This window comes from Tachypleus tridentatus, chromosome 3 (genome assembly GCF_004210375.1).
Source record: "Tachypleus tridentatus isolate NWPU-2018 chromosome 3, ASM421037v1, whole genome shotgun sequence".
Lineage (NCBI taxonomy): Eukaryota > Metazoa > Arthropoda > Merostomata > Xiphosura > Limulidae > Tachypleus > Tachypleus tridentatus.
In genome coordinates this window covers 72,489,923-72,507,707 of record NC_134827.1, presented here as the reverse complement: position 1 = coordinate 72,507,707, position 17,785 = coordinate 72,489,923, and the positions used below count along the sequence as shown (strand labels likewise).

The following is a 17,785-nucleotide window of genomic DNA, read 5'->3' as shown; positions in this document are numbered from 1 at the left end:
CACCATTTTAAATTTCACTTAAATTTTTTATCCAAATTTTGGACATTGAAACAATGAAATTTGATGAATTTTTACATTTTATAATAATTTTATTTTTACAATTTTTACGGGTTGCTACGCGCAGATAACCTAGTTACTTGGCGCCAATGAACGCCAAACAACCAACTTGTCATAATAATGAATATGCAACTGGGACTAAAACTACTTATTGAACAATAACTCATCATAAACTATTCTAGAAATATTAAAGCCAAATCTGAGCTAATGTTATCATTCTTAATTAGACCTAGAAACGCTGAAGTAAATATGGTAGAAAATCTACTGTAATTAGAGATAGAAGATGAATAGCTGGTGTTAAAAATAAATACACCAATGACTAAAAACATAGGAAGTTAATGAATTTAAACAATGGAACATATGAATCACAAATGTTGTATGGTGCTATTTTATGTATATGCTCGACGTGAAATGATTGGATTTGTTGGTCCGCAACCATTTCACATGAAGCATAGTACACGAAATATGCGAGTAAGGTTAAAATACATTTCAACAAGCTGTTCATTTGTTCTTCAAACATAAATAACTTGTCAACAATTAAATGTCATCAAGAAATTAGGATATTATGAAGTACAATAATTGTAAGAACGTCAGGTTTAAATAAACAACTCTTTGTTAAGAATAGAAACAAAATAAACCTCAGAAAAGAAAGTATTTCAGTTGTAACTTCAAAGAGCTTTTCTCCAAGAACTGCAGATAAAATACATTAGAAAATAGAAAGTGTTCCCAAATGGAAGATAAAACTGTTATAAGTTTGGGAAACACGGATATTGCATCCAAAGCTGTGATGAACAAGTAAGTAATATCATCCAGGTTGGAACATATTAACTTTTTTGAAATGTCTTTAGCCACGAATAATAAAACTCGATTTTTAGAATCTTAAGCCTCTAAACCTACCTCTGACCCACTAGGGATCATTTAATTGAAAGTACCAAATGAAAATGGTATATTACCTCTGGTTTCATAATATCCTACAGTATCCTAGTGGATAGATACTTATTTAACAAACGTAACACTTATTCGAAGTGTTATTATTATGTGAATGTTATAATTAACATTGCTATATCTTAAAAAAGTTACATGTTTTGCTTCTATTTAAATTACAGTTTTATAAAGCAATGAGCAGATTTTGTAAGCTTCCTGGAATTTTAAAAATAATAAAATCAACATTAGAAACAAAAACTTCAGAATTTACAAAAATAAAAATTTAAAGTTAAGCCCTTAGCTAAACAAGTGTCCACCACGAAGAACCCAATGGGATTTTAGTTTAAAACAAACACGTTGTTTTTGTAACGTGTAACTATACGAAATGGGAAAACTGGTAGTGTTCTATATTAATGAAGTTGTGTGAAAAAGTTACTGTTAAAGCATCTTCACTCAAAAATCTTTACAACATCGAATTTTTACGTCAAGTCAATTTTTCAGTTTATTTAAATAATTTTAGCTTGAACACTTAAGATTAATTTACTCAATTTAGAAATTTATTTGAAATAAATTTATGTTCAATAGGAAAGAAACGACATAAAAATTCACGAGAAAGTTGTTTCAGGGAACAGGGATCGTGCTTGTCTGTCTGTTACTCACAACAAGACTACTGAGTGGTAAGTAAATTTGAAGTAAAACACGTTTAGGAAGAAACTAGTTAGGGTCAACGACACAGTTTCAACTCTGCTTATTTACTGAAGATATCTTTAATTATGTATGATTTCCATGACTCTAGATATCTACTCTTTCCAAGTGATCTTCAATAATGTCCGCTTTCCAATGCTCTAGTTGTCTTCTCCTTCCAACTTATTTTTAATTATGTCTACTTTCCAAAGCTCTGTGTATATTCTGTTTTCAAGGTATCTTTAAGACGTATGCATTCCAAGGCTTTAAGTATTTTCCTTTTCCAAGTTATCTTTAATTATCTATACTTTCCAAGCCATCAGACCAAATGCCGATGCTAGGAGACCGTAAAAAAAGTCAGTGAAAATCGTAATAAATTGCAGGATTGGTTTGTACTTATTAAAACAAGTGAAATGTAGTTATTTTATTAGGAATAAAGATCCGTTAGCGCAGGAAACTTTATCATTTCATGATATCCTGTCCTGTGACTGTAAAGGAATAAAGAGGGTGAAATTTATATTTCTAAATGAAAGGATGTTTCTGAACTTTAAATATCTTAAGAAAGCAAGTAGAGAGAATTAAATAACTTAAAATCTACAACCTAGGGAAAACCACAGGTTGCGACAAAAACTCTATACTGGATGTAACCCAAGAATAAAGGTCCATTACATATAAATGGCCCGCATAGCCAGGTGGTTACGATGCTCGACTCGTCATCTGAGGATTGCTGGTTCGAATCCCCGTCGCACACAACATGTTCCCTCTTTCAGCCGTGGGGTCGTAACAATGTGACGTTCAATCCCACTATTCGTTGGTAAAAGAGTAGCCCAAAATTTAGTGGTGAGTGGTGACGACTAGCTATCTTCCTTCTAATTTTACATTGTTAAATTAGGAACGACTAGCGCACATAGTCTTCGTGTAGCTGTGCACGAAATTAAAAACGATCAAACAAACCATATGAATTTGGAACAAATCTATAGACTTAAACAAAACAGTTCAAGTGGCTGTCTGTCCTAGAAAAGGAATAACAATTAAAATGATCATTGTGAGTTACTGTTAATAAGAAATCAGTTAAGTAAAATGTTCATTACTAGTTACTGTTAATAACAAACGACTTAAATAAAATGTTCATTACTAATTGCTGGTAATAATAAAAGAAATAAGTAAAATCTTCATTACTAGTCACACGTAATAACAAAAGATATAAGTAAAATCTTCATTACTAGTCACACGTAATAACAAATGATATAAGTAAAATCTTCATTACTAGTCACACGTAATAACAAATGAAGTAAGTAAAATGTTTATTATGAGCTATTTGTAAAAAAAAAAATGAACTTTTAAAATTTTCAATGCTAATCTCTACTAATAACAAGTGAACTGAGTAAAATGTTCATTACTAGTTACTATTAATGACAAACAAACGAAGTAAAATGCTCATTATTAGTTACTGGTAATAAGAAATGAAACTAAGTGAAATATTCAGTACTAGTTACTGTTAGTAACAAATGAACTAAGTAAAATGTTCATTATTAATTACTGGTAATAACAAATAAACTAAGTAAAATTTTCATTATTATTTACTAGTAATAACAAGTGAATTTTGTAAAATGTTCATTATGAGTTACAGATAATAACAAACGAATGAAGTAAAATGTTCATTTTTAGTTACTGTTAATAAGAAATGAACTAAGCAAAATTTTCATTTTGGTCACTACAAATAACAAGTGAACTAAGTAAAATGTTCATTACTATTTACTATGAATACAAATGAACTAAGTAAATATCCATTATTAATAAGTAGAAATAACAAATGTTCATAAAATGTTCATTATTAGCTACTGGTAAAAAGAAATGAAAAAGTAAAATGTTCATTATTAGTTACTAGTAATAACAAATGAACTAAGTAAAATTTTCAGTACTAGTTACTGCTAATAACATATAAATTAGTTAAAATTTCCAGTACCAGTTCATGGTAATAACAAATGAACAACGTGAAATATTCATTACTAGTGACTTTAAATAACAAATTAACTGAGTAAAATGTTCAGTATTATTTACTGGCAATAACAAATGAACAAAGTAAAATGTTCATTACTAGTTACTGATAATAACAAATAAACTAAGTAAAATGTTATTTACTAGTAACTGCTAAAAGCAAACGAACTTGGTAACAATGTTCAGTATTATTTACTGATAGTAACAAATGATCAAAGTAAAGTGTTATTACAAGTCATTGGTAATAACCAATGGACTGAGTAAAATTTTTCATTACTAGTTACTGGTTATAACAAATAAACTATGTAAAGTGTTCGATATTAATTTGTAGTAATAACAAATGAATTATGTAAAACGTTCATTATTACTTACTGGTAATGGCAAATGAACAAAGTAAAATGTTCATTACTAGTCACTTCTAATAACAAATGAACTATATAAAATGTTGATAAGAAATGAAGTTGAAAACATGCTCGTTACTAGTTACTGTTATTAAGAATGAAATAAAAACATGTTTATTACTAGTAAGTGCAAATAAGAAATGAACTGAGTAAAATTTTTAATCACTAGTTATTGATAATAACAAATAAACTAAGTAAAATGTTTATTGAGAGTTACTGGTAATAACAAATGAACTAAGTAAAACGTTCATTATTAGTTATTGGTAATAACAATTAAACTAAGTAAAATTTTCATTTGTAGTTATTGGTAATAACAAATGAAATAAGTAACATGTTCATTACCAATTACTAGTATTAACAAATGAACCAAGTAAAATGTTCATTACTAGTTACTATTAATAACAAATGAAATAAGTAAAATGTTCATTATTAGTTACTGGTTATGACAAATAAGCAAAGTAAAATATTCATTATTAGTTACTGGTAATGACAAATAAAGAAAGTAAAATATTCATTATTAGTTACTGGTAATGACAAATAAAGAAAGTAAAATATTCATTACTAGTCACTATTAACAACAAATGAACTAAATAAAATTTTCATTACTAGATACTGGTAACAAGAAATATATACATAAAAAGTTCGTTACTACTTATTGGTAATAGCAAATGAACTAACTAAGAAATATTGAGAACTACTTACTTCTAACAACAAATGAACTAAGTACAATACTCACTCGTAGTTACTGGTCATAACAAATAAACGAAATAAAATGTTCATTACTAGTTACTATTAATAACAAATAAACTAATGAAAACTTTCAGTCTTAGTTACTAGTAATATCAAACGAACACAATAAAATGTTCATTATTAGTTAGTTGTATTAACAAATAAACTAAGTAAAATGTTCAGTATTATATACTGGTTATAACAAATGAACAAACTAAAATATTTATTAGAAGTCACTGGTGATAACCAATGAACTAAGTAAAATTTTTCATTACTAGTTACTAGTAATAACAAATAAACTAAGTAATGTGTTCATTATTAGTTACTTGTAAAAACAAATAAACTAAGTAAAATTTTCATTATCAGTTACTGGTAATAACAAATGAGGTATGTAAAATGATCATTAATAGCTACTGGGAATAACAAAGAAATTAAGTAAAATGTTCATTTAATTTTTTTTCATTACTAGTTTTTGTTAATAACAAATGAACTAAGTTACATGTTCATTACTAGTAACTGTTAATACAAATGAACTAAGTAAAATGTTCAGTTTTACTTACTGGTAATAACAAATGAACAAAGTAAAATTTGCATTATAAGTCACTGGTAGTAACCAATAAACTGAGTAAAATGTTCATTACTAGTAAATAGAAATAAACTAAGTAAAGTGTTCATTATTGGGTGCTGGTAACTAAGTAAAATTTTCGTTAGTAGTGACTACTAATAACAATGAACTTGGTAAAATATTTATTACTACTTGCTGGTAATAAAAGGTTGTTTAGTCCTTCTTTAGTCGAACAACAAAAATTAAATTTTAATAAGAAATTGTTTTAAAATCCAGTATATAAACATGACATATTGTTTAGTTTTTCCCCCACTTGTGAGTTCACTGTAGTAACACATCATGTTGGGGTGGTAGTGTTTTTGTTCTTTTTATTTTCTACGACTTACCAAGATTGTTGAAAATTGTATTGGAATATCTTCTTATTTTGTTTGGCTGTAAGTTTACTGATATCCTACTCTGGAATGTGACTTTGTGGACGGATGTGATATAGTCTGCCTTAAACGTGAAACGTACATAATTTATTATCATTTTATTGCATTACTTAATGCATGTATTTAGTATTTAACCTGCTTGTCACGGAAGTTTATAAACACTACCGATTCTGTGTTCATGTTGGATGGACTATATTATAGTTAAACGCAGTGCAGCGTTGATAAACTATCTTTCCGTTTAGTTTGTTCTTTAATATAACGGATTTATTACAATAATAATGCAGTTGTAATGAGTTTTGAAATACAATATAAGGAATCACTGTAATTGTAATAGGTTTGAAAATACAATATAATAGATTACAGTAGCTCTCTTAGGTTTTAAATGACAATATACGAGATTAAAGTAGTTGTATTAGGTTTTAAATGACAATATACGAGATTAAAGTAATTGTATTATGTTTTATAATACCATATAAGGGATCATTATAGTTGTATTAGTTCCTACAATGCAGTATAAGATATCACTGTAATTGTATTAGGTTTTAAAATGCAGTATAAGGGATCATTGCACTTGTATGTTAATAAATAACTTAGAGGCACCATAAAGCCCCTAAAGCAAAACAATAGAAATTAGAGTTAGATTCTTAAGCTGAGCGACATGTTTTTACTTCTACTTTCAGCTTAAGAAATAATAAATATAACTCTAATTTTTATAGTTTTACCTTTATGGACGTTATTGTGTGTCTAAGTTATTTATTAACATACAACTACAGTGATCCCTCATACCGTATTTTAAAACCTAATACAACTACAGTGATCCCTCATACTGTATGTTAATACAACTATAACGATCTCTTACATGGTATTATAAAACACAATACAACTACTTTAAAATCTTATATCGTAATTTAAAATTCGTTAAACAAGTTTCCACAGTAAAACTTTTATACTAAAAAGAAGTGTAAAATATAACGTGTAATTAAGATTAACTGATTGTTAAAACATCAATTAAACCATTAGATTTAATACTATACTTTTATTTCTTTTCTGTTTGTATATATATATATATATATATATTTAACTTGCACCTTAACATTTTCTCTTTCTTTATGACATACTGATTTATTAAAAACTAATTATTTATTTATTGCAGTTACAAGTATAGAATTTTCACAATGGTGTACGAAAGGTAAAGATGGCGTAACGATATATGATGACCATAACAAAGGTAATTATATTTATTTCTTTACGTTTTGTTAGCAATAAGCTAATTTAACTAATGAAATGTACGTTGCCATCGTATTGTTTCTACCATACAGCAGTGAATTTCATGTTAATAATACAAAAATGTTACTATATATCACATTGTTGCAGAATTGACGTTAGGGATATACTATTAATGTGTTCAGCATTCCTAAACTATGTTTGTTGTTATTGTATATAAAATTATTTTTGCTTTGAAATAAAACTTAGCATTTACCATAAGTGAGTTTAGACTTTCCAATGTTTTGCATAACATAATGTTGTATTACCAAGTGTTAGTGATTTATGCAAATTTAAAACAAACGGTAGAAAGTGTGACTACCTCCTAATAGCTTCACTTACTATAATTATACTTACCAAGCATAAGTTACTAAAACGTTCACTTCATACTAAATGCATGGTTCTGATTGATCTATGACTAGGCTTAGCTTCGCATTTTCTCCAACATCTTGAGGATATAAATCTATAGCTTCCTGTTAAAATCAGTTGATTGTTACCTTACAAAAATATAGCTTTAATACGAACTGGTATTTTTAAACATTAAATGTAGCTCAAATAAGAGTGACTTAACATTTTTAAACTCGTTGGCCGCCTCAACTTCTCCACATCTCTGCATTTCATCAGATCAAGCGAAAGTAAAGCCTTCCGTGTCAAGATCCTTGTTCATTCTCCGACTTCTTTCAAAGCTTAGAAATAATTATGATTTAAAACATTCTCATGTAGAAATAATGATTGTTTCTGAATATCTTAATTGTGAAGAACCAATAACTTTCTTGTTGTTGTCTCTTCCTTCAAGCTTTATTCATATACAGTTTTATTGTTGTTATTTTAGTTGATTGATGTTTAGAACATAAGTAAAAATATGTACAACAGTTACTTGCCTGCGGCCTTTCCTAATTTAAAAATAATATGACAGAAGGAAGGAAGCTAATGAACTGTCAACTTTAGAGTTACTCTTATTTGACCAAATACTTGGATCTGAACACACTTCCGATAACAAAGAGTAAGCACGATGTTTGGAGGAAAGAGACGCGACTATGAATTTTCTGAGTCATGGTCCCGTCACGATGAAACTAGTCCACACATGTCGCAGATGAAATAGAAGTAATCTTAATAAGATGGACACATGAATTAAGGAAAATGTTAACTAGATTTAACGTTACGTGAGTGATTATATTAACAACAGTGGTACACAGATTTCGATTTGTAAATAAATCAGTCTTGAAGGCAAATAAGTGAATTCACAGGTAAGGCATTAGCGTAATGAACTACATTATTTATTTTAAAATTTTGGTTATATACAATACAGATAAATTATTTACATTATATATATGTGTAGTTAAAAGTAAATACCTTGCAGGAATCTATATAAATATAATGATACTGTATTTTCGCGTAACAACTTCACAGGATGTGGATGGATCTCATCAAAGATCGTACGGTGGTTCACAAGAACCATGAGGGGTACTTAGAAATTGTCAGTGTTATATTTTTTTCTGTTTTTCGTGTTTTACCATTACTTCGTCCCATGATTCTTCACAACATGTGGCATGAAGGTTTGCTGGGTCTGTAGGGAGAAACATGCAAATTTTGAGTTGTTTTTTATAATCACATATAAGGGAAACAATATTTCATGTCCTAAGATAATCTTCTATTAATCATGAATTTATATAACTTCTGTCGCGGGGACAGGAACTCATTTACTTACAATTATTTTTTAGGATAAAAATAATAGCATGTCCGTTATTTAAACAAGCTTACTTCAATGCAGATCCTTGGTGATACAATAAACTTTTCTATAATTTTAAGTGTTTAAGCAACAGAACTACCTCCAATTAAAACTGGTTCTCATTCAGAAAAGAAACCAAAACAATAATGTATAGTCTTAAAATTAAAAAGTAATAAATAAAAACGTGCATGAATACCAAGTTTTGAAGCCCCGGCATGGCCAGGTGGTTAAGGCGTCGACTCGCAATCTGAAGATCGCGGATCCGAATACTAGTCACATGTTCGCCCTTTCAGCCGTGGGGGCGTTAAAATGTGACAAGCACTTCCATTATTCGTTGGCGAGTACCTAAAAAGTTGGCAGTGGGTGGTGATGACTAGCTGTCTTCCCTCTAGTCTTTTACTGCTAAATTATGGACGGCTAGCTCAAACCAACCAAGTTTTAAAGACGTATAACATTTTGAAAACATACCAGTGAAAGCGCATTGACTTTTACAATTTATTGCTCGAAATACTTTTCTGTCACATAATTATTTACTGTTGAAAGTAAACTGTTAGTTAAAAAGTTAATATTTAGTAATTGTCCTTTTGATAACACAGATACTCCTATTAAAACGATAAATTGTGAAGAAAATATAACTGTAGAACGTCCAAAACCAGTTAGTGGAGAAACTGAAACTGTCATTGACATAGAGTATCATGCCGATAAAAACGTTATCCATATAAAGCTGACGACGAGTCTACGAACAAAGGTATATATTTTATTTTTACGTATTTTGTTCATATCATGTATTTTTTAGCTGAAACTGATTAACAAGATAAAAGTTCCGAGATATGAGAAGTGTCATTATTCTAAGATTAAACAGACACACAATGTTATTATTACATTAATATTATGATAACAGAGTTCAGTAAAGTGTTATTGCTATATATATATAACTATAAAGAAGTCACAATTACTGAAATAGGTTTATTGGGTATGTGTATGTTATATTAATATGATTACAAAGTGTAGAAACTTTGGCTAACTGCTATTATTATATTAATGTTATCAAAACTACTATTTACCACTAATTAGTAATAAACGGTTACCAACTGTAATTCATATTATTAAAATTGTATTTACTTTTCATGAAGTGATAATGTGTTAATATTTTATGAATGTTACCACGATAGAACGTATTAACCAAGAAGTACTAAAGTGTTATTGTTGTATTAATGTTACCACAACGGAACTTAGTAACCAAGAAGTAGCTGTTAGGAGCCAGGAATAAGAATATGATGTTGTTGTATTAATATTGGCAAAACAACACTTAGTAACCAAGAAGTAGCAATATATCATAGTGGTATTAGTGTTACCATAACAGCACCTAGTATTCATGGAGTAACAATATGTTGTTGTTGAATTAATGTTAACACAACAGTATGAAGTAACAAAGAAGTAGGATTATGTTACTTTGTAACCACGAAGTAACAATAAGTTATATTTGTATTAATTTTACCACAACAGTACATAGTAAGAATGAACTAAAAATATGTTTTGTTGTATTAATGTTAACTCAGCTGTACTTAGTAACTAAAACATAGCAGTATGTTACTGCTATATTGAAGTTACCACAACTGTGCTTAGTAATGAAGAAGTAACAATGTCTTATTGTTGTATAAGTTTTACCGTAATTGCTGTTAGTAACCGAGAAGTAAGAATATGTTCCTTTATTAATGTTAGGACAACAGTACGTAGTATCCAAGAAATAGCAATAGATTATCGTTGTAATACTGTTACCTCATCTGTACTTAGTAACCAAGAAGTAACACTATGTTATTGTGGTACTAATGTTAACAGTACTTAGTAACCAAGAATTAACAATATGTTATTATAATTAAATCTGCCACAATTGTACTTAGTAACCAAGCAGTAACAATATGTTACTGTTGTATCAATTCTAGTATAAGATCTCTTAGAGACCAAGAAGAAACAGTATGTTATTGTTATATTAATGTTAACACAACAGTACTTTCTAACCAAGATGTAACAATATGTTACTGTTGTATTAATGATAACAAAACTGTAGCTAGTAACCAAGAAATAACAATATTTTATTGATGTATTAATGTTACCACAACAATACTTTGCAACCAAGAATTTGGTTGGTTGGTTTGTTGATTTGGTGGTTTATGGCAGAAAGCGGCGAGGCTAACTGTGCCAAACATCCAGTAAAAAGTTGAAATTAAAGTACAATTAGGAAATTGATAAATGGAATTTAAGGTAAAAAAAGCATAAAACCTATGTTTACATCTAGTCTACAGTATTAAGAGAAAAAGTACAATAATACAAGTGTTAGAGGACTTTCTGTAGCATAAATGTAATTATCATAACTCGCCAGAAAGACTGACATGTATGTACAAAAACCACCAGCAGTCACCTGAATTTGGCCTTTCCAGTCCTGGTTCCGAGTTATTTGACGTTATGACCATTTTGAAAAAGTAAAATAAAAAAAAGGTAATAAAAATTTAAAAGCCATTTGTTGTGGTCCACTTCAGTAAACGATTGAGGGCAGTCTGTTGCTGTTGCTCGATATACCTCATGTTTGACGATTGACAGAAGATGTGAAATTCATTGACATAGAGCTCGTTTGCAACAGTAAGAGGGAGTTGTTCAGTTTTGGCATTAATCGTTATACTGAAAATTGTGACACTCAGAACACAGTCCTGAGGAACTTCAAGCTCTTGTAGAAAATAACGGGAAAGTGTCAAACCCACACAAACTTAAAATTACCTGTCCATTAAAATTTTTTAAATAAATATGGACAAATGGCCACGTAACTGTAAAATGACATACCTCCAAGTTGTATCATAAGCCTTCTCAATGTCAATGAATAAGATGTTGTTTGAGAAAGGTTTCTCTGATGGGCGTTTCAAGTCGAGTCAGGTGTTCCACGGTGAAGTGCTGTCGTTGAAACCCACAATGTGTGGATGAGAGGAGGTTGTTTGATTCGAGGAACCAAATGAGTCGACCACTAACCATCCTCTCTAAGGTTTTACAGAGACAGCTCATCAAAGCAATTAGACGATAGTTTGATGGAATTTTGGGATCATTCCCAGGCCACTACGAATATGGAAACTCACTTCTTAGCATCATGAGCTCAGAGACTTGCCGCTGAGTCAATGAAAACATCTGACATCATTAATATATGAATTTAATCGAGAATAATATATATGTAGAAAGAGAGGTAGGTTAGTCAGTAACACTGGGACAATATAATTAGGTTATCACCCCACTGACCCGGCGGCAACAGTACTTAGTAACGAAAAAGTAAAAATATGATATTCTTGTATTAATATTTTCTCAACCGTACTAGTCCCCCGCTGGCACAGCGGTAAATCTACGAATTTACAACGCTAAATTAGGGGTTAGATTTCCTTCGGTGGACTCAGCAGGTAGCCTGATGTGGCTTTGCATTAAGAAAACACACACGCACACTGAGTAGCTAAGAAGTAACAACAAGTTATTGTTGAATTAATGTTAGCACAACTGTACTTAGTAACCAACAAGTAACAATATATTATTGTTATATTATTTTTACAACAATAGTACTTAGTAATCAAGAAGTATTAATATGTTATTGTTGTATTAATGTTAACTCAATTGTACTCAGTAACCAAGAAGTAACAATATGTAATTGTTGTGTCAATTATTCCCTAAGAGAACGTAGTATCGAATTATTTTAATTAAATTTAACATAACTGTACTTAGTAACCAAGAAGTAACAATATGTTATTGTTGTATTAATGATACCATAACTGTGGTTAGTAACCAAAAAGTAATAATATTTTATTGATGTATTGATGTTACCACAACAGCACTTTGCAACCAAGAAGTAACAATAAGTTACTGTTGTGATAATTTTACCTCAACAGTACTTAGTAACCAAGAAGTAACAATATGTTAATGTTGTATTAGTGTTACACAAAAGTACTTAGTAAACAAGAAGTGACAATGTTATTTTTGTATTAATGTTACCTCAACTGTACTTAGTAACTAAGAAGTAACATTATGTTATTCTTCTATCAATTGTACTATGAGGGCACTTAGTAACCAAGAAGCAACAATATGTTATGTTGTATAATGTTACCACAACAGTACTTAGTAACCAAGAAGTAACAATATGTTGTTTTATTAATGTTACCTCCCATGTACTTAGTAACCAGGAAGTAACAATATGTTACTGTTGTATCAATTTTAATATAAAAGCATTTAGTAACCAAGAAGTAACAATATTTTGTTGTTCTATTAATATTACCACAGCACTACTTAGAAACCAGAAGATAACAATATGTTATTGTTGTATTAATGTTGTCACAAAAGCACATAGTAACCAAGAATTAACATTAAGTTATATTTGTATTAATTTTACCAGAACAGTACTTAGCAACCAAGAAGTAACAATATGTTATTGTTGTATTAGTGTTACCTCAAAAGTACTTTGTAACCAAGAAGTAACAATATGTTATTTTTGTATTACTGCTACCTCAACTGTATTTATTTGACAGTAATTAACAATATGTTATTGTTTTATTAATATACCATAAGAGCACTTAGTAACCAAGAAGTAACAATATTTTATTGTTCTGTTAATATTACTCCAACAGTACGTAGTAACCAAGAAGCAACAATATGTTATTGTTGTATTAATGTTACCACAACAGCACTTAGTAACAAACAAGTAACAATATGTTATTGTTGTATTAATGTTACCCCAACTGTATTTAGTTATCAGTCATTAACAATATGTTATTGTTGTATTAATGCTACTTCAACTGTACTTAGTAACCAAGCAGTAACAATATGTTATTGTTGTATTAATGCTACTTCAACTGTACTTAGTAACCAAGCAGTAACAATATCTTATTTTTTATTAATGTTACCATAAGAGCACTTAGTAACCAAGAAGTAACAATGTTATTGTTGTATCTATTTTACCATAAGAGCACTTAGTACCGAAGAAGTAACAATATGTTATTGTTGTATTAATGTTACCACTACAGTCCTTCGTAACCAAGAATGATGTTAACAATATATATTAGCATTGAATTATATAAATAAAACATATGTTCAGTTTTCAACCTACTTCAATAAAACAGTTTGTTAAAAAGAAATGGTAAAAAGTATTATGTACGGATGATATCATACCAAATGTCTTCGTTACCCTTTTGTTAGTGGTGGGCTAATGTCATCACGCACTAGTACAGTTGAAGTTAAATGAAACAGCCTATCAGAAGTCATTGTGGTGTGCGGTCGTGTGTGAAAGAAACAAGCAGAAAAAATAATGTTTAGATTTATAACTACCAGCTCTGAAAATTACAAAAAATTAAAATAATATTCTGACGTTTGTGAAGAATATTTCATGAGATGATTGCCTCATGAGTTACATTACAGGTTTAGTGCTGTTTATATTGTTATCCTTGCAAAGGTTGGAATTAGTGCAAGGCAAATGGCCTTCAAATCTCATTGGGATATAAGTGAGAGAAATAGCATTTATGTGTATCTGTTGGAGATATGTTTGAAATTATTAAAATGTTAGTATGTATCACAAGTGGCAAGAATATTTTTATAACGTGATTTGATTTCTTGTAATATACGTCTCTATCTAGGATTTAATTCAATTAAGCAGATTTTTGACATACTTTTTTTATTTTATCTCTATTGTTCATTTTTACGGCTTTGGTTTATTTGCTATAAGCATACGATTATTGTTGGAACATATTTTTTATCGGATAATTAATATCATTAGTATGTATAAGAACCTTTCTAAAAATGTAGACTTTGAAATAACACAATATTAACTCATGTTTATTTTCAGATATCTTACCTCTACACTTATAAAATGGAATTTAAACAAACTCAAGAAACCAAGGTAATATTTAGAATAATGAAAATGAATAACCTTAGTGAACATATAAGATGTCATTTTAATATTTTGCTATCTGCATATGAAAAGCATTATAAAAATCCTTAAATCTCGTGAAAACTGAAGTGTGTAAACTGAAGGTTTATGATGTGAATTAATAGAGTTTGTATGTATGTAATTATATGTAATTATATTGTAATTAATTACTAAACTCTAACTCAACAATTATTTATTATCTTCTCTGCTTTATCTCGAGTTTTAAGCTGCTCAGTGTTTTGAAACTTGAAAAAAATTCCAATTTTTAATTTATGTTCATCACGTTAATTGAAATGGATTATTGAAAATAACTCGACTTCATATTGAAATAGTCCAAGGCATAGATTTACAAATTATTATTTTACTTCGTTATTCCTAAGTTCACTTTGTAAGTTATTTTTTATAACTTCTGTGGAAAGTCTAAAGTACAATATTCATTAGTAGCCTTCTTGTGTCCGATTACTGAGTTACTAACCTCAGACTTGAGTATGATTACTGTGACACCTCTGACGTGATGTATGTGTTTGCTATGGCATTGACTTCAGGGATGATTAAATGACTTGGAATTTAAAATTTGGAACGTAAAAACAAAACAAGAAAACAACACAGATATACTTATGTATGTTATATATGTATACATACGAAAAGCCTTAATACAATCTTAAATTAATACAAATCGGGAAAAGATCGAGTAAAGGCAGAGAACAAAGAATAATGAAACAAATACCTATAAAACATTAATTTTATAATCACGTATAAAAAGGAAATTATGAATAGATGATAAAGATAAACAGCAATGTAAAGTACAATGTCACATGAAATAAACCACAGTCGTGTCCATTAAGCAAGAAACAACACACTATTTGTCCTTGTAAGTACACAAATAAAATCACACACAGAAACAAAAAGAAACATCCTTGAAAACATAAACGCTCTTGTTCTAACACTATGTAAATATGTAAAGTGTCCGAGGAAAATGCTCGAAGTGGATTCTTGTATGTGGAGAGAGGATCTCCAACACGAAGTAAACTGAAAGTACAGAAAGTTCTGTCATTTTAGTTTTCATTCTCTGAGATCAGAATATCCACCCACGTGTTCGTCGTACGTGGCGACCCATGGAGGGGAGAGGACGATCCCGGTGGTTGAGGGGTCTAACACCAACACGCCACTTGAAATCACGGAGGGTCAACTGGCTAGTCCTCTTGAGCTGGAGTCAACTAAGTACCAATGTTGGACAGTGGGCAGTAGGAAACTGATGATGCCTGGAACATTGCCGATACTCTCAGTGAGAGTTTTCATGCTTCTAGAAATTTTTTTTTGTTCCTACATTTTTGGTCATCAAGTCTTGGGCAGAGCAATCGCCTCTTTCTTTTCAAACCAATCATCTCTCTGATTATAATTGCCCTTTTACACTGGTGTAACAGAAATTTGCTCTTCATCAGTATGGTAGTACACCATTTGGACCTATTGATATTCATTATAAGATGATACATCTCTCTCATGCCTCTCTTGCTATTCTTCTGTTTGCTTTTAACTGGATCTGGCAGGATAATAATGTTTTTTTCTGATGCTTGTTGCCGGATTATTTCCTCCCTTTATCTAAGCTGTTTCTGTAAGGTATTAGAGAGGATGGTTAAAGCTAACCTTGTTTGGTTATTTGAATCAAACAATCTACTCTCGCCTACCCAGTGAGTGTTCTGACTACAGTGCTCCACTATGAGCCATCTGATTCGACTTGAAATTTCGACCAGAGAAGCCTTTCTCAAGTAACAACATCTAATTTTCATCTTACTTATCTCTGGTTCTTTGAATCAAAGAATCTCCTCTTATTCACCTGAGTTTTGAGCTCTAATTCATTCCAAATGGGTCTCTGATCTATGGTTCTGCCAGTAACTCGGCCTTAAAGGTGTTAAAATCTGTTCACTATCTTGAACTTCGACTCTGCACGGGCTTTCCAAACTTCTTCAGTCAAGAGTTTGTACATAGAATCCAGTTAATCGCCTTTTCACTTCCAATACTTGCAACTTTCTTTACAGTACGTTTTAAAACTGCGATAGTTACCAAAGCACCACATATGGTGTTGTATTTTTGTTCTTCAGTGGGCTATGCTGCTTTCAGAATACACAGTTTTCTACTCTTTCATTTGGCCTTCGTGTTCTGGCACAGCTAGCTAAATTGGGTCTGTCCTTGGATGACGCTACTGTCTACACTGATCAGCCCATCACCTTGAGGGCTTATTATCATCCCCATCTGTGACCTTTCTTTGAGTCACCTGAGGAAGGGAATACTGGAAGTATTCTATTTGCCAAACATCTTTCAAACCATTCTTTTATATCTGTTTATATATCAGTTTCGAGGTGAGGTGTCTCTGTGAGCTATGCCATTGTTGTGGTTCAGTAGTTTCTCACAGGACCCTCTCTACTGTATATTTGTTCACTGACAATTCGTATGCCACTTCTCCTACCTTTGACCACATAGAATCTATGCAGTACAGGAATTGTAATTTTTATATTGACTCGCTTCTCATTAGTTCCAAACCTGTTCTTGTTAATATTCAAAACTGAGTGCCCCATTTCTCTTCATCTTTTTTTTTTATTTCTAGATACCAGGCCACGTCGGTATTTGTGGAAACGAGCTCACTGACACTGCAACTAAGTCTGTCTGCTCTCGTGCTGTCACTGCTATGCCTGTTCTATGTTGGGATCGTGGTTCGGTCTTATATTCAAGACTCAGCTCCACGCTACTTAGCATTCGACTAGATCAAACCTTCTGATGCTTTTTTGACTGTGTTTTTTCCTCAGGATCGGAAGGAGGAAGTTGTTCTATGTAGGCTACATTGGAAACAGTTTAAACTCTTTCAGTGATGACGAGAAAACCCACTTGTAGAGAAAAATATATATGTAAAAACGTCAGATTCACGATGACGGAAGAAGGTCGAAACGTTGTTCGCACCTCTACATAGAATTTTCTCAATCCATACCAGCCGTTTTTACATATATATTTTTCTCTACAAGTGGGTTTTCTCGTCATCACTTATAACGTGTTTACTTTCATGTTTATCTT

At 30.6% G+C, this 17,785-nt stretch overlaps 1 protein-coding gene across 1 annotated transcript in view; it reads left to right on the top strand.

Annotated features, from left to right (window-relative positions):
• The window catches only part of LOC143247156 (uncharacterized), a 68,021-nt gene that overhangs the window by 7,289 nt on the left and 42,947 nt on the right, over nt 1-17,785 (top strand). Inside the window, exons 2-4 of the mRNA XM_076494793.1 lie at nt 6,943-7,017; nt 9,378-9,529; nt 14,639-14,692. Of these exons, the coding sequence (XP_076350908.1) occupies nt 6,943-7,017; nt 9,378-9,529; nt 14,639-14,692 (281 nt within the window). The remainder of the gene's footprint in view (nt 1-6,942; nt 7,018-9,377; nt 9,530-14,638; nt 14,693-17,785) is intronic.